This window comes from Schistocerca cancellata, chromosome 8, assembly GCF_023864275.1.
Source record: "Schistocerca cancellata isolate TAMUIC-IGC-003103 chromosome 8, iqSchCanc2.1, whole genome shotgun sequence".
Classification (NCBI taxonomy): Eukaryota; Metazoa; Arthropoda; class Insecta; order Orthoptera; family Acrididae; genus Schistocerca; species Schistocerca cancellata.
Window position 1 is genome coordinate 345296119 of NC_064633.1, and position 18876 is coordinate 345314994.

An 18876-nucleotide genomic window follows, 5' to 3' on the forward strand; every position below is an offset into this window, starting at 1 on the left:
GCGTATAGCAAAGCCGACTGCAGAAAAATTTACATACCTGCATATCGTTTGTGGGCCTTGAAGTGCGCTTGGTTCCACAGCATCTCGATTCATTGATAAGCAAACATCACATTATTCCTTCTTATTCAGAAGAGGTACCATGCCCATGCTAACACACTGTCATTGATGGTGCACTGCCTAGCGTAGCTTTTTGGTGCCTGCGGAAGCGTGAATTGTCTTGCGAGAAATCTTTGGTTTGCAGCAACTAAAAGGACAGACTATCGCGAGAATCAGTTTCCGAACCGAACGCATGTAACGTGGGCTCCCACGTTTTTTTTTTTTTTTTTTTTTTTTTTCTTACTTCTACTTTGTATTATGGGTCGGTGACGCGCACATCATGTAGCTAAAAATCCACTGGTGAGATCGCTAAAAGCTGTTGGCTTAAGCAACACATTAGATTTGTATCGGGTGCAGTCATGTAGAAGAGTTTGCTTTCCCATGTCACCGTTAGGTACAGGAAATCTCTTGTCATTTCTTAGCTTTTCGGTTTAAAATGGTTCAAATGGCTCTGAACACTATGGGACTTAACATCTATGGTCATCAGTCCCCTAGAACTTAGAACTACTTAAACCTAACTAACCTAAGGACATCACACAACACCCAGTCATCACGAGGCAGGGAAAATCCCCGACTCCGCCGGGAATCGAACCCGGGAACCAGGGCGCGGGAAGCGAGAACGCTACCGCACGACCACGAGCTGCGGACTTTTCGGTTTAAAAATGGTACTTAATTTCGTTGTGTATGGGTGGAGTCGCATGCCCACCTGCATGTCTATACATGCTGTTACCATCAGTGGTCATGTTAGGTTCTAAAATTGGCTCTCATTCAGTAGCAATTCCGTTAGACTCATTGATAATACTGTTTTTATATGCTGTAAAGTAATTTATCCCTTTTGTACTCAGTCTGAAGTTCGATGTTCAGAGAGAAGGGTCAACGTATGTCAGCATATTCTGAAAAAGAGTGATTTTCTGATAGGGCAAGTTATTAAGAAGACTGGTATCACTCTACTAGTTTCTTTAAAAATCTTTGTTGCTCCCTTTGCAACCATATTGTTATCTAAGCTCACATTTACAGCCAGGCGTATAATGACTGCATCCCATTTTTAATTGCACCAAGACTCTTAAATATCTGGCAAATTTCACTCCGTTGCAAGTATTATTTGGTATCATGTGAGTTTTCAGCATTTCTGCGTCAGTATTGGAACAGCAGACTGATGATGAGAAATGCAGCAGCTCCACAATCGCACGCTGCGGACCCGAATGCTCAGAGAAAAGCTGTGTTTTGTGTGTTCAGAGGCCAGGATTTTTGTTTCAGAATATAAAAACTGTTAAAGATGTGCGTACACGGGATATCGTCTGTAAGGAGATTTGCACGATACTCAAAATTTCATAATCTTTGCCCCCCCCCCCTTCCTCAGTTCCACTTACTCTCCTTGCAGTACTGAATTGTTATTACCAGCCAGATAACCAAGCGCGTTAACGCGCCGCTTCCGGGATTCGGGAAAGCGAGCCTGCCCAGCATTGAATCCGCCTCGCAGTTTAAATGACGAGGGCTTCTGAGCCGGACAACCTGAATGTGGCTTTTGCGTATACTACCACATCCACTTAGGTAAATACTGGGCTTGTACCCAAGACTCCATTCACATACGTGCAATGCAAACGTTTACAAAATGTTCTCAGACACGAAAACGAGGTTTTTTCTAGACACAGTTCGATGTGGCACGCAAATTCCGTCCCAGTGCCGGTGTCAGGAAGCTAATTGGCCATGAGCTGTCACTAACATGGCCAAAATCCGAATAACAATGCTGGCCCCGTAGAGAAATAAGAAAAGTTAAGTAAGAAGAGGAAGAACAGTACTGAACAATTATTGGTTTGTGAGAAAAATGAGTTTGTTTTCCTCTAAGCTTGCGAAGGTTAACTGCTATTGACACATAATTTATAGTCAGATACGTTTCATTAGGATTTTCCGGATGAACGGCTGTAATCAGTTACATGAAATTCAGATTATTTTTGGTTGAATAGTAATTTAAAAAAACGATGACAGTTAGTTTTCAAGCTATAGGAAGCATTCAGCAATGTAACCTGAAGTAAGATGATCACAGTCCTTGTAAAATTGGGGCTAAAGTACAGATGAATAATCTAGATGAATAATTTACAGTATTTACAATAAAAACGAATGGCAGAATTACGTAGAGATTGAAATATGATCACAAAATAGATAGCTGGGGGACAGTAAAAAGACTGGTAATTTAGAAAGAAAGAAGAACGGAAGTCATGCGGAGCCGTTTTGGTCAGTGGGCAACTCATTTGCTGCCTGGCAGTCACGGGTTCACGTCTCACTTCGCGCTGTGCCGTCAGTACGCAGGGGGGTACCTTACTAAGATGGGATTCACTGCTTTTGCCTTTCTACTGCTTCTTTAAGCACGCACTCCCAAAAAGAAGATTGTCGTAGGAATCTTGTCTTTTCACAGTCTATGGTTTAGCTAGTTTTTAAGCAATGATCCGCAACGGCCGGCTGTGTGACTTTTACGCTATTGGTACCTCTGTTCAGTAGTGTCCCGTCAACGTACGCTTTGGCATATTCGCAGGGGATGGAGTAGACTACTGGCTTGGGAGGCCGGTCTCATCTTTCATAGATCCCCATAAGGTCGAGGTCTTGGAAAGTGGGTGGAACGCACACTTCATGTCGTGGCGTCCTAGGACCCTGTCGCTGTGGTTCGTCCCCAGTACTGAACGCATACTGTCACCTTAAAGGTCTCCTGGTCGTCCCGTTTTCGTGTTGATGCTGGATGACGAAAATCGCGTCTCATTTGCTGGTTGTTACAAGTATTCCTTCTGAAATTGGTCGTTAACGTGCTGGTAAACTCTTTAACTTGTGATCCGGGGGACGTTTCTGACTACATATTTCGGGATAGCTCTCAGACACTGCTTAGATTTTGAATACAAATCATCAGCAATAGCGGTCGAAGACCTGCGGTTCAAGGAGTCAGCCTCATTCTCACAATGGCCGTGTGAATAGAGGGCAGAGAAACATATGAAGTTTCGGGTCTCCCAATTGTTCTTGGAATGGGAAACTGCCCTTAAAGTCGGAAGAATTAGCGGTTATCAATGCTAAGAGGACGCAGAAGGTAACCGAAACCACTGCACTAAAGAAACATATAGCTTACCTACAGGATATGCGGCCTTTCAAAATATTCATGATGACGACTACCTTCACAAAGATTTACGGTCAACCTGTCCCTGTTCGGATCCCCCGGTACGGATTACCCAGCAGAGGTCATCAAGAGACAGACAAATGAAGCTAACGTTTTACGAATCGGAGCGTGGACTGCAGGAAATCAGTGCTGTAAGAATGTGAAAAGGAAAATGAGCAGGGTACACTTGGCAAGGATTAGCGAAGAGGAAATCAAAAACGATACGGATTTCTAGTTAGAAGGTTATCTCTTGGATTTCCATTATTGCATGGCAGTTCACGTATGGAAATGCCTATGATGGCTTAGCAGACCAATCCTGGCAAGAAACATGTGGCGACATATACTACACGTAATAGAGGATGGAGGGCTTGGCTGTGTCTGGCGAAGTTTGCATCTCTGACATTTTTCATTTTCCTGCTCAAAATGTGGCAGTAGCTGAAGTAGTTGTGCAAGAGTGATTACGATCTTCTACTGCGGTCACCAGTTACTCGAGTCGCCGTTAGAACCTTTAGATTTTTCTTGCACTGGTTCTTATAGCGCTTCAGAGGAGCACCACGAGGTTTTCTACCTGTGTTCACTTCAACATACAACATTTGTCGAGGAAGTCTGTTGCTTCTCATCCGCTGGACATGCCGAGTCCATCTGAGTTGATGACCAATAAAGATGGCTTCTACACTATATGTCTTCGCCTTCTCAAGAACGACCCCATTTGATGTTTATAATGTATCTAAGCTTCTGTCGGTTGAAGCGTTCTGGTTTCTTAAGATCACGACGATATAGTGTCCAGGTTTCACAACCATAGAGCAGGCTGGAAGAAACAACTGCTCGATAGGCCATCAGTTTGGTGTATAGTGTCAGACATTTACTCAGAAAGACTCGATATAGGAGACGTGCAAAAACAACTTGTGCGGTATGCATCCTGTTCTCCATGGCCTTTTTCGACGAGCAGTTAGTTGATAATATACCATCTAGCTAGGGGACTTGACCTTCTCGTTCCAAAGGTGTGCTGGAAATAGAGACGTTGAGATCCAGAAAGGCCGTTCCAGGAGCTGACTGTGCTAGTACCTTCGCTTTTTGGTCAGGGCAGACCATTTATATGCAGTACTGAAACAATTTACAGACAGTTGCAACTCTGCAGGCGTGAGAGCTGAAGAAGCTTAGTCGTCCGCGTGTCGTGTTCACTTACCTGAGTGAGACTTGTGAACGACCAGGCCATGCAACTTGACTCCCTCGTCCGATCCATGACCAGGGGGAGATACGATTGAGATGCATCCGGACGCTAATGGCGAATAGGGCTGGAGCACCACCATGTAGCAGCCACATAACCCTTCGAACCATCGATGGCATTTCTTCCAGCAGGGGAGGCAAAGTCACCCGAAAGAAACGCCGATAGTTCCATCCTGCTAGGCGATGTGGAAGGAAGACTTGGTCCAAAATACGGTCGTCAATTATCCCGGCCCACACATTCCAGCTGCATCGATGCTGATGATTCGCTTTCACCATACCATTGGGGTTATGCATACTATCCCACATATGACTGTTATGAAAGTTGAAGATGCCAATCCGCGTAAAGGTGGTCTCATCTGTGAACAGGATGGAAGGCACAAATCCTGGAGTCGTAGATGCCTGGTGAAGAAACCAGTGATAAAACTGGTCCCGATGTGGAAAGTCTGTCGCTGGTAAGCCCTGCACACGCTGCAAGTGATAAGGGTAGCAACAACTGTCATGGAGAATGTTCCACACGGTCGTCTGGCTTACCCTGTACTGGCGGGACAACTGTCTGGTACTGACACGGCGGTCGCCTTCCACTGTGTTAATCACAATTTCCTCCAAGTCTGCTGTCCGAACATTTCGGGTACGTCCTCAATGATTTCCTGCATCCTGAAACGACCCTGTCTCAGACAAACGGTGAAATATTGTTGCAAGCATTGAATGCTGTGGTTGTTCTCGGCGGGGATAGGCCTCTGATGCAATCTTGTGCCCTCCGCCCGTTGCCATTTGCCTTTCCTTAGGTAAACACCATTTCGGCAATCTCTCGATTCGAATACGGAACTATTGTGTGCAACGCTGTATCACATCCACTACAAGGTGAGTCAGCAAGAGAAGTGAATCGGACACAAAATTACCTCTGACTATGGCAGGAGAGGGTATAAGGCATGACGTATGCGGAACAGTTCCGCTCTCTAGGGCTAAACCATGCATACCGTAAGCGTGGCTGCATGGTAGACCGCAATCTCTATAACAAAGTATGATTGACTAAATGGTCTCTAGAATTTGTTTTCAACTCTTGCACTGTTTACAATTCCATAAAGCATGGCCGCTAGATACAGAGCAAACAACGTTGCCGCGAGGACACATCATTATTTGTGCTCATTAGTAATAGGGAATTTGTGGGATGTTTCATTGTGTCGTAGCACTTGCCCAGGCATGTCATCATGGAAAGCTTGAAACAGTTTAACAAAGTGTTCAGCGCAGCCAAAACGGTTAAAGATCTTCCACATAGCTTCCCTCGGCACTGTATCAAAGGTCTTTTCTAGGTCACAAAACACAAATAGTAAAAGCTTATGTTGTTCTCTGCACTTCTCCTGCAGATGTCGTGCACACATCATATCAGTAGTTCCTCCGGAGGAGCGAAATCCGCGCTTAGATTCAGGAAGTTCAGTCTGGAGGGGATTCAACAGAGTTCTAGCAAAAATTTTACCAGCTACGGAGAGCAAGGGCATGCCACGGTAGTTACCACATATACTTCAGTCGCCTTTTTTTTTTTAAGATGTTGATGATTGTGGAGTTCTCCATGTCAACTGGCACCTTACAGGTTTCCCAAAGTAGAAGAAACAGGGAGAAGAGCCTGGTTTTTAGATCTCGTGGGGGATGTTGTTAGGTCCGGGTGCCTTTCTTGGTCTCATGCTATCTAGAGCCTTGCTGAATTCCTGAAATGTCGGTGAGCCTGCTATACTAGATGATGATGTGAGAGGTGTTCGAGAAAGTCGTCAGAAGCAGTAGAACTACGGTTTAAGAGTAAGTTGAAATGCTCTTTCCAGAGATTTAAGACGTCCTGATTGTCAGAATGGTCGTGCTGTCGGCGACTTTAAGTTCCTGTTCTTTCATTCCAGCATAAAAATTCGGCAATTCCCTGGCATCTGACAGACTTCTTGTTGACAGGCTTCTTGTTGCTGCCAGTTGTTCTTGATTGTTCTTGTTTCAGTTTTACATTTCTGCTTCAGGTGTTTAAAGTGTGCTTTCTTTTCCACGTAGGACTGATCTTGAGCAAGAGATAGGTAAGCAGCCCGCTTGACAGTTATGAGGTCTTAATTACTTCATTATTATCATCAGAACAATCACTTTTCTTCTTTGCATCAAAACCAATGACCTCCTCTGCGATCTTCTCGATGCTGTTTTCCTGAAATCATTCCTCTTCAACATCTGTTTTGTTTACTGGAACATTGCTAAGTCGATCCAAAAATGTATCTTGCAAGAGAGAGCGACCAGTTTCGTACTGCACGCCGTTGATGTTGAATTTTCTCCTGGAGGGATTTGAGAAGTATGATCGTGGTTTACGAAGGACGAGGATCCTCAGATGGCTAATCAGCAGCTCGTGATCAGTCTAGCAATCATCAATGCTTCGAGCTGTTTTTTGTGATCAAGACGTCTTTCTTGTCACGCTACCGGGTGATGACATAGTGAGATGGCAATGTTTGGAGCGTGCATGCATTTTCCAGCACCTTGATTACCCATGATGTTTCCCAAAAACCACTCCCCCCTTCCAACTCTAGCACTGAAGTCGCTTAGTAACAAGAGTTTATCTTCAGTTGGTATCTTGATGAGCACATTGCTCAGTTGATGGCAGAACTGATTCTTTGTATCCTCCTCGCTGCCGAAACTGGGAGCAAGTGTGTCAAAGCTATCTCCAGTGAGGGGAATTCGAAGAGTCGTGATTCTTTCATTGACAGCAATAGGGGTTAATCTACATTGTTTCATTACTTTCGTTTTTACTGCAAACCCTACACCACGGGAGCGTGAAAGAATCGCAATGCGGCGACCAAACTGCTATTCTGAGTGCTGAAAGAAAGCCAACACCAACCAGCATTGTACAGATTTACGTGTCCACATCACAAGCTAGTCATGAAGAACTAGACCGGACATGTGAGATTATTAAAATAGGTAAATTTTAATAAAAGTTTGATAATTTTAAGTGAGTGGTACGATACTGCAACGGAGGGAAAAGCAAATAAAGTCACTGGAGAACACAGACTTGGGGTGGGGGTGGGGTGGGGTGGGGGGGGGGAGGAATAAGAGGAGAGAGAGGCGTCTAGAGTTCTACCACCGGTTTCAAACTTTTGTAGCGAAGAGCCCCTTCAACAGAAGGCATGCTCAGAACAGGGAAGAAGACACCGAGATATGTCAACTGAACTACACCAAATTTAGACAAAGATTTAGCAATCAAATCCTGGAATGGATTCAGATCACAACCTAGTAGTAACAGGAAAATGAGTAACCCGGGGAATTACGGATCCGTACCACTAACATCGATTTGCAGTAGAATTTTGGGACGTATAAAGTGTTCAAAAATTATGAATTAACTCGAAAGAAACGATTTATTTACGAATAGCCAAAACGCATTTGGGATGTATCGTTTTGTGAACAATAAGCTCTTTATTTACAAAAAAATGGTTCAAATGGCTCTGAGCACTATGGGACTTAACAGTTGTGGTCATCAGTCCCCTAGAACTTAGAACTACTTAAACCTAACTAACCTAAGGACATCACACACATCCATGCCCGAGGCAGGATTCGAATCTGCGACCGTAGCAGTCGCGCGGTTCCGGACTGCGCGCCTAGAACCGCGAGACCACCGCAGCCGGCCTCTTTATTTACACCAAGTAATGAGTGCTATAGATAGAAGATCACAAATTGATTCCATATTTCTGTATCACCCGAAGGCTTTTGATACGGTTCCTCACAAACAAGTGTTGTATGGGGTTTCGTCTCAATTGTGCAACTGGATTGGCGATTTCCTGTCTGAAAGGCCACAGTTCGTAACAACTGACAGAAAGACGTCGACTAAAACGGAAGTGATGCTTGCCGTTCCCAGAGGAAGTGTTATAGGCCCTCTGCTGTTCCGAATGTATATAAACGAATTGCCGGCCGAAGTGGCCGAGCGGTTCTAGGCGCTACAGTCTGGAACCTCGCGACCACTACGGTCGCAGGTTAGAATCCTGCCTCGGGCATGGATGTGTGTGATGTCCTTAGGTTAGTTAGGTTTAAGTAGTTCTTAGTTCTATGGGACTGATAACCTCAGCAGTTAAGTCCCATAGTGCTCAGAGCCATAAATGAATTAGGACACAACCTAAGCAGCCATTTTCCATTGTTTGCAGATGATGTTGTCATTTACGTTCTCGTAAACTCATCAGAAGACGAAAACCAATTGCAAAATGATTTTGAGATGATATCTATATGATACGAAAAGTGACAAACGATATTAAATAATGAAAAGTGTGAAGTCACCCCCATGAGTGTCAAAACGAATTCACGCTATTTCGGTTATACGATAAGTCTCACAAAGCTAAAGGCTATAAATTCAACTACTAATAGATACTTGAGAATTAGGATTATGAATAACTTAAACTGGAACGATGACATAGACAATGTTGTAAGGAAAGCGAAGCAAAGGCTGCGTTTCATTGGTAAAACACCTAGAAGATGCAACCGGTCTACTGACGAGACTGTGTATGGTTCGCATGTCGGATCTCTTCTGGAATATTGCAGCGCGGTGCAGGATCAGAATCAGATAGGATTGACGGACGACATCGAAAAAATACAAAGAAGAGCAGCACGTTTTGTATTATTGCGAAATAGGGGAGAGAGTGTGACGGATGTGATACGATTGGTATGGCAATCATTAAAACAAAGGAGTTTTTCGTCGCGGCAGGATCTTCTCATGAAATTTCAATCACCAATTTCTTCTGTGAATGGGAAATTATTATTATTTTTTTTGTGCACACCTACGTAGAGAGAAATATAATAAAACAAGAGAAATCAGAGCTCGCACGGAAAGATTTAAGTGTTCGTTTTTCCTGTGCGCTGTTCGAGTGGAACGGTAGAGAAATACCTTGAAGCTGGTTCGATGAACCGTTTGCCAGACAGTTAACTGTGAACAGTTAACTGTGAACAGTTAACTGTGAATTGCAGAGCAATCATGTAGATGTAGATATACAATTTGATTTTTTTCCACCGTGTACAAAATCTAAACATGTTAGAGACCATTTATTCAGCCATATATTGTTACTGAGACTGCGGTCTAATACGCGCTGTACCTTGCAGCCACAGTTAAAGTATGTGTTGAAAATTGTTTCCATGTGCAAGCATGTAAGCGCCGTAGCTTGTTCTGTCTCACACCGTTCACATCCACCATGCTGCATCCGAACAGTGTCAAAGGCTGCATGGATACGCTGCTCCTATGTCTCCACATCTGGAATGGGCTTTGCATGTACGATACTTTTGAGATGGGCCCATAGCCAAATGTCCCATGTCTTGAGATCCGGTGAACGACCAGGCCATGCAACTTGACTCCCTCGTCCGATCCATGACCAGGGGAGATACGATTGAGATGCATCCGGACGTTAATGGCGAAGTAGGCTGGAGCACCACCATGTAGCAGCCACATAACCCTTCGAACCATCGATGGCATTTCTTCCAGCAGGGGAGGCAAAGTCACCCGAAAGAAACGCCGATAGTTCCGTCCTGTTAGGCGATGTGGAAGGAAGACTTGGTCCAAAATACGGTCGTCAACTATCCCGGCCCATACATTCCAGCTGCATCGATGCTGATGATTCGCTTTCACCATACCATAGGGGTTCTGCATACTATCCCACAGATGACTGTTATGAAAGCTGAAGATAACACACGGTGTACAGGTGGCCTCATCTGTGAACAGGATGGAAGGCACAAATCCCGGAGTCGTGGTTGCCTGGTGAAGAAACCAGTGATAAAACTGGTCCCGATGTGGAAAGCCTGTCGCTGGTAAGCCCTGCACACGCTGCAAGTGATAAGGGTAGTAACAACTGTCATGGAGAATGTTCCACACGGTCGTCTGGCTGACCCTGTACAGGCGGGACAACTGCCTGGTACTGACACGGCAGTCGCCTTCCACTGTGTTAATCACAATTTCCTCCAAGTCTGCTGTCCGAACATTTCGGGTACGTCCTCAATGATTTCCTGCATCCTGAAACGACCCTGTCTCAGACAAACGGTGAAACACTGTTGCAAGCATTGAATGCTGTGGTTGTTGTCGGCGGGGATAGGCCTCTGATGCAATCTTGTGCCTTCCGCCCGTTGCCATTTGCCTTTCCTTAAGTAAACACCATTTCGGCAATCTCTCGATTCGAAAACGGAACTATTGTGTGCAACGCTGTATCACATCCACTACAAGGTGAGTCAGCAAGAGAAGTGAATCGGACACAAAATTACCAATTATATGCCAGGAGAGGGTACAAGGGCATGACGTATGCGGAACAGTTCCGCTCTCTAGGGCTAAACCATGCATACCGTAAGTGTGGCTGCATGGTAGACCGCAGTCTCTATAACAAAGTATGATTGACTAAATGGTCTCTAGAATTGAAACCATGCATTTCCGGATATAAGTTCATTAGACCTTTTTTGTTCCGTATCGTCTCATCGATCATTCCGTAGAGTTTGTACACGGTGGAAGAAATCACTCTATAGATGTAGATGAAAATAAATACGGAAAATTTTGGGCAGAATAGAATGGAGTGGAAATTCTCCAAGGCAGTGAATAATAATCTAAATAAAAGTGTCAAGAACAGTTCAATTGAAGAAGAGTAGAATGCAATGAAAGAAATAATTAAGGTAGTATAAAACAACTAGATATAGTGAAAACAGAGGTTAAGAAACCATGTATGACTCAGAAAACACAATGTTTGAAAGAAGACAATACAAAAATGTCATAAATGAGGCAGGAAGGCAGCAGTACAAGTTGCTGAGGGATGAAGTTTTAAGGAACTGCTAACAGGCTACATTTGAGTTGATGGACAAACATGCAGATACACTCATGCTCATAAATTAAGGATAGTGCTGATACATGGTGAAACAACGCTCTCGTGGGCGGCTTGCGGGTTTAAATCACCTCGGGGTGTGACCATGCGGTGCATTTGACCTGCGGTCGTCGCACGGCGGTGCTGGCACCACTCCACATACGCAGAGGTGTGTTGGTGCATGTCAGAGTATGGTGCAGTGAGTAAGTATTCTGACGTTTTCAGATGTGCTAATGGTGACTGTGTGTTGAAAATGGCTCAAAGAACACATATTGATGATGTTATGAGGGGTAGAATACTAGGGCGACTGGAGGCTGGTCAAACACAGCAGGTCGTAGCACGGGCCCTCCGTGTGTCACAAAGTGTGATCTCAAGATTATGGCAACGATTCCAGCAGACAGAAAATGTGTCCAGGCGCTACAGTACGGGACGTCCACAGTGTACAACACCACAAGAAGACCGATATCTCACCATCAGTGCCCGCAGACGGCCACGGAGTACTGCAGCTAGCCTTGCTCGGGACGTTACCGCAGCCACGGGAACAGTTGTCTCCAGACACACAGTCTACAGACGACTGAACAGACATGGTTTATTCGCCCGGAGATGCAAGGTGCATTCCACTGAACCCTGGTCACAGAAGAGCCCGAAAACCTGGTATCAAGAACACAGTACATGGTCATTGGAACAGTGGTCCCAGGTTATGATCACGGACGAGTCCATGTATAATCTGAAAAGTGATTCTCGCCGGGTTTTCATCTGGCGTGAACCAGGTAGATGCCGTGTTTCTTGACTTCCGCAAGGCGTCCGATACAGTTCCCCACAGTCGTTTAATGAACAAAATAAGAGCCTATTGACTATCAGACCAATGCCTTGCTCGGGACCTTACCGCAGCCATTGGAACAGTTGTTTCCAGACACAGAGTCTACAATGACTGAACAGACATCGCTTATTCGCCTGGAGACCTGCAAGGTGCATTCCACTGACCCCTAGTCACAGGAAAGCTCGTAAAGCCTGGTGTCAAGAACACAGTACATGGTCATTGGAACATTGGTCCCAGGTTATGATCAGGGACGAGTCCAGGTATAGTCTGAACAGTGATTCTCGCCGGGTTTTCATTTGGCGTGAACCAGGTAGATGCCGTGTTTCTTGACTTCCGCAAGGCTTTCGATACAGTTCCCCACAGTCGTTTAATGAACAAAATAAGAGCCTATTGACTATCAGACCAATTGTGTGATTGGATTGAGAAGATTCTAGATAACAGAACGTAGCATGTCATTGTCAATCGAGAGAAGTCTTCCGAAGTAAGAGTGATTTCCGGTGTGCCGCAGGGGACTGTCGTAGGACCGTTGCTGTTCACAATATACATAAATGACCTTGTGGATAACACCGGAAGTTCACTGAGGCTTTTTGCGGATGATGCTGTGGTATATCGAGAGGTTGTAACGATGGAAAATTGTACTGAAATGCAGGAGGATCTGCAACGAATTGACGCATGGTGCAGGGAATGGGAATTGAATCTCAATGTAGACAAGTGTAACGTACTGCGAATACATAGAATGAAAGATCCTTTATCATGTAGCTACAATGTAGCAGGTCAGCAACTGGAAGCAGTTAATTCCATAAATTATCTGGGAGTAGGCATTAGGAGTGATTTAAAATGGAAGGATAATATAAAGTTGATCGTCGGTAAGGCGGATGCCAGACTGAGATTCGTTGGAAGAGTCCTAAGGAAATGCAATCCGAAAACAGAGGAAGTAGGTTACAGTACACTTGTTCGCCCACTGCTTGAATATTGCTCACCAGTGTGGGATCCGTATCAAATAGGGTTGATAGAAGAGATAGAGAAGATCCAACGGAGAGCAGCGCGCTTCGCTACAGGATCATTTAGTAATCGTGAAAGCGTTACGGAGATGATAGATAAACTCCAGTGGAAGACTCTGCAAGAGAGACGCTCAGTAGCTCGGTACGGGCTTTTGTTGAAGTTTCGAGAACATACCTTCACCGAGGAGTCAAGGAGTATATTGCTCCCTCTTACATACATCTCGCGAAGAGACAATGAGGATAAAATCAGAGAGATTAGAGCCCACACAGAGGCATGCCGACAATCTTTCCCTCCATGAACAATACGAGACTAGAATAGAAAGGAGAACCGATAGAGGTACTCAAAGTACCCTCCGCCACACACCGTTAGGTGGCTTGCGGAGTATGGATGTAGATGTAGATGTAGATGTAGATACCAACCCCTTAATGTCCTTGAATGGGGCCTGTATGGGGGTCTTGGTTTGATGGTGTGTGGTGGGATTATGACTGGTGCACGCACACCCCTGCGTGTCTTTGACAGACGAACTGTAACAGGTCAGGTGTATCGGGACGTCATGTTGCACCAGTATGTCCGCCTTTTCAAGGGTGCAGTGGGTCCTACCTTCCTCCTGATGGATGGTAACACACGGCCCCACCGAGCTGTCATCGTGGAGGAGTACCTTGAAACAGAAGATATCAGGCGAATGGAGTGGCCTGCCTGTTCTCCAGACCTAAACCCAATCGAGCACGTCTGGGATGCTCTCGGTCGACGTATCGCTGTACGTCTTCAAATCCCTAGGACACTTTAGGAGCTCTGACTGGCACTGGTGCAAGAATGGGAGGCTATACCCCAGCAGCTGTTCGACGACCTGATCCAGAGTATACCAACCAGTTGTGCGGCCTGTGTGCGTGTGCATGGTGATCATATCCCATATTGATATCGGGGTACATGCGCAGGAAACAGTGGCGTTTTGTAGCACATCGGGGCGTTTTTCTCAACTTATCACCAATACCGTGGACTTACAGATCTGTGTCGTGTGTGTTCCCTATGTGCCTATGCTATTAGCGCCCGTTTCGTGTAGCGCCACGTTGTGTGCCACCACATTCTACAATTATCTTTAATTTATGAGCACGAGTGTAAATACGAAAAATTGAGGGCAGAATAGACTGGAGTGGAAATTCTGTGAGGCAGTGACTAATGATCTAAATAAAATTGTCAAGAACAGCTCAGTTGAAGAAGAGTAGAATACAGGGTGATTCAAAAAGAATACCAATACTTTAAAAATGTGTATTTAATGAAAGAAACATAATATAACCTTCTGTTATACATCATTACAAAGAGTATTTAAAAAGGTTTTCTTTCACTCAAAAACAAGTACAGAGATGTTCAATATGGCCCCCTCCAGAAACTCGAGCAATATCAACCCGATACTCCAACTCGTTCCACACTCTCTGTAGCATATCAGGCGTAACAGTTTGGATAGCTGCTGTTATTTCTCGTTTCAAATCATCAATGGTGGCTGGGAGAGGTGGCCGAAACACCATATCCTTAACATACCCCCATAAGAAAAAATCGCAGGGGGTAAGATCAGGGCTTCTTGGAGGCCAGTGATGAAGTGCTCTGTCACGGGCTGCCTGGCGGCCGATCCATCGCCTCGGGTAGTTGACGTTCAGGTTGATTGTGGAATTTGCAGCACTCTGCTAGCTCTGAGAGTCGATTTTCCTGGGCTGCGAACAAATGCTTGCTGGATGCGTGCTACATTTTCATCAGTCGTTCTCGGCCGTCCAGAACTTTTCCCTTTGCACAAACACCCATTCTCTGTAAACTGTTTATACCAACGTTTAATACACCATCTATCAGGAGGTTTAACACCATACTTCGTTCGAAATGCACGCTGAACAACTGTCGTCGATTCACTTGTGCCGTACTCAATAACACAAAAAACTTTCTGTTGAGCGGTCGCCATCTTAGCATGAACTGACGCTGACGCCTAGTCAACAGCGCCTCAAGCGAACAAATGTACAACTAAATGAAACTTTATAGCTCCCTTAATTCGCCGACAGATAGTGCTTAGCTCTGCCTTTTGTCGTTGCAGAGTTTTAAATTCCTAAAGTTGTGGTATTCTTTTTGAATCACCCTGTATAATAAAATAAATAATGAAGGTAGTATAGGACATCTAGGTATAGTGAAAGTAGGGCCAAAGAAGCCGAGCACGACTCAGAAAATACAATGTTTGAAACAAGACGATACAAAAGTCTCGTGAATGAGGTAGGAAGGTAGCAGTACAAGGTGCTGAGGTAAATGAAATTTTGAAGACCTGCTAACAGGCTACATTTGAGTGGATGAGACAAACATGCAGCCTTACGGCCGTGCTGTGCTGCCGTAACGTACCTGGATGCTGAGCCAGAGCTGGGAGGGCTGTTCGCGGGAGTCGACGGCGGGACCGAGGCGCAGGGAGAGGAGGCAGTACTGCTGGCGCAGCCTGTCCACGCAGCCGTGGAAGTCGCCCAGCTGCGAGGGGCCGCCGTGCAGGAGCGCCCGACCCGAGAACCAGCCTGCCGGCACACAGATCCCCTGTGGCACTCGACAGTCTGCATTACAATAAGGACATTTTACTGTCACTAGCGAACAGTGTTGTAGTCTAAGAAAAGCAGTTTCTCCGAAAGGGAGGGTTGGAATAGTCGTGTGAAGTTTGTTCCGGACTTTCAGAGTTCTTGACAGATATACTATAGTTATAGAGTTATCTGTTTAAAACCTGAACAGCTCATCAGAATCTCACGTAGAAAACAACAGTTGTGAGCGACGGGTGGGTGCTATTCTGTCATTCTGCGCAACGGATTAATCTGAGATGTACCCTTTACCCTGTGGCTTCTGCAAGATGCAATTTCCACCCTCACACTACTGCAGAAGTCAGACAGACGCTCCTAACGTTCTAAAGAGAAACGCCTGAAAAACGTTCAGCAATAAATATCTTCTGGAGTAGTCCACTGTAAGGAAATGACACAAAAATTCACAAAATTTCTTACGAAACTAGTGGGATACTTGAGTACTGGAGTGGTGCTAGTTAGTGTAAGAAAAACATGAAACTAACGAAAATTATTTGTTTTTTGCAAAAATTCTGAGAAATCATAATGGCACTTTCATTTATGAACTGAACAAGTTATTTCCGGGTTCTTTTCGGAATGTGAAGTTACCTCTTAAGGCTAGAATTCGCTTATGAAATTTCTATACAAAGTTTAAGATTGTTATTGACTTGGCAGAATGGCTCAGAGCTGCACCCACTCGAATAATTATCTGTTAAAATGTTGCTATGTACGGTCGAAGCTATCGCGTGTGAAATGCAGTGAAGTGTACTGTTGTGAAGGAAATATGAGGCTCGCAAGAGCTGTAGCGCACAATGCCGTAAGCTGCTATGACTGCTGTCTGCGCCGCTCGCTGCTGACAAATAAGATAACTCTCGTTCTATCCAGATTGACCTTCGCCAATCAAACTCTCCCTACGCCTTGATGAAGTCAAGGACTCCTATTCGCCCCTAGTCTAACTACTGGCGTGGTACACCGGTCAGATAACCAGTCCACCGCGATGCCACTAAAAAATTCGCTCGCAGGAGTTTAACTATAACTCTGTCCGTTCACACCACACAATAAGTGTGGCGGCCAACACAGTGAACAACGATTAATCACAAGGACTCAATATAGAGTTGCACTCCGGTTCGCTCTCGACAGAGATGCTCTCCCAGTGAAGTACTGAGGAGAGACTTGTTCTTCGCTCTTTTGAGTACACATATGAGTGCACACGCTCTCATTATGTGTTCTCGCTCCAAGAGCGACAACGGAATGGCCCCTCTCCACACCAGACATGAAGGGGTATATCTTTCAGTCTCTTCCATTACTCCTTCAGCTCAAGGCGTCAGGAATATCGTCTGCCAATCAGCATTGCTCTTCTAAAACGGGAGAATGGCGTTTCGTTTAAGGTGACCAATCCGGAAATCTGTAGCATAGGCGTTTGGCGTTTGCTGCCTCCCAGTGAAAACCTCTGAAACTGTGTGCTATGTTTGTAAAGAATGCGTAGGCTGGGCGCTCCCACACAATGTAGCGGAATTTGATTTTAAGCTGAACATGGGGTCGTTCTCCCTTTCACTTGGGCAAACGCTGTCTGCTCTATGGGCGGTCGCCGGCCGACGTAGATAGGTTGACTCATCCTCTGAAGGGACCGGCCTCCTGGCGTGCGGTTTGCCTCTCGTGAACTAAAAGCTTTTGTGACCGTTGTGTCTTGAATGTGTGTGTGTGTACGGCAGCCTCGAGTATTTCAATCGCAGTGTGCACTTGCGATTTACTTATTATTTGCATACTGTTTACATGAATTCATACATCATTGACTTTATCTTATCGAGTTTGGGTTCGAATGACGCGTCTTGATGTACGGAATATGATTGTGAGGGCGGAATATGTAAGCAATGAATGTCAGGAGACCACGACGTCTTACACAGTACTCGGGAAAATTTTAAAGTGTGAAAAAAAATTGTTTGGCAATTTGCGAAAAAAATACTATCACATTTCTGAATAGCTCCCCAAGAGTTCTACAAAAAAATCCTAATGACTTTTGTGTGCAGATAATACTTTATGAGACAGTTGCAATAATGAGGGACCCACTTTCACTACTGTTGAAGTTAGCGCCTGACTTTCGAGATTACACATTTTTCAGAATTGTTGATAGATGTGCTTTACTTCTAGAGTTCTCTCTACAAAATTTGAACAGTTCTGCAGTGTTTCACCAAAGAAATTATGATCACAATTCTGAATAGCTCCCCAAGACTTCTGTAGAAAACCATAATGAAATTTTTTATGCAGATAATAGTTATGGTTCATAGAGCTAAGACTGTACAATGGCACCAACGGAACGAGCGTAACCACACCGCTCAAACGAGCGTGCGTGGTATTGCTACGTATACTCCTTACATCATTATTAGTTTACATGTTCTTTGTTGTCTGGTTGTTCTTATTTCCTTACGAATAAGCTTTAAAGACATGCCATCCAAATCTTCGCCTTTTTTTTAACATATTTCCATAATATTCTGTTTAATAAATTTTCTGGAGCTGGTGTGTGGTCGTTATCGTCTTCCATACGTGAAAGTAAGTTTTCGCTGCCTCCAGTAGATAACCGTACCACAGCATGTCCAGAGGATTTCAGATTCTACAATGCTTCCCGTTGCAAATTAAATGTGCGTTACCACAATAATTAAAAGTGCTGCAAAATCTACCTCTACCACAGTTTCATTTCAAAAGGCTAGCTTAAAGTAGACAACGAAACACTTACTCAACTTGCTAACCAGTTGAGGGTCAGGCTGTCTTACTACTTGAGGACCAAGACCAAGTTTTTCGAGTTACGAGTTTAGCTGACCACTTTCACTAAAACTCTTGGGGTACTATCCAGAAATATAATCAGAACTGTTGTACGAATTTGTTTGCTTATGTAGTGAAAGTAAGTTTCTCATTACTGCAGTTATCTCATAAATTATTTTCTGTACAAAAATGTCATTATGATTTACTGTAGAATTCTTGGGAAGCTGTTCAGAAAGATGATCATAACTTTTTCGCAAATTGGCATTTATTTATTTATTTATTTTGCAGTACATCTACCAAGAACCAAACTGGGGGAAGTGAGTCGCTGTTTTCTGACGGATGAGTGTAAACTGCCTCAGCCAACTATAAATATCTATTATTTAAGTTTAGCATTATCCTTTGTTGTAGTAATAATTGCTTAATTGCATGTGGTTCAATGCCTTGGAGCAA

General features: G+C 44.5%; 1 protein-coding gene across 1 annotated transcript in view; it reads right to left on the reverse strand.

The window, feature by feature from the left end:
- LOC126095564 (nose resistant to fluoxetine protein 6-like) overlaps positions 1 to 18876 on the reverse strand; it is a 586153-nt gene that overhangs the window by 210068 nt on the left and 357209 nt on the right. The window contains exon 3 of the mRNA XM_049910342.1: positions 15476 to 15639. Coding sequence (XP_049766299.1) covers positions 15476 to 15639 — 164 coding nt within the window. The remainder of the gene's footprint in view (positions 1 to 15475; positions 15640 to 18876) is intronic.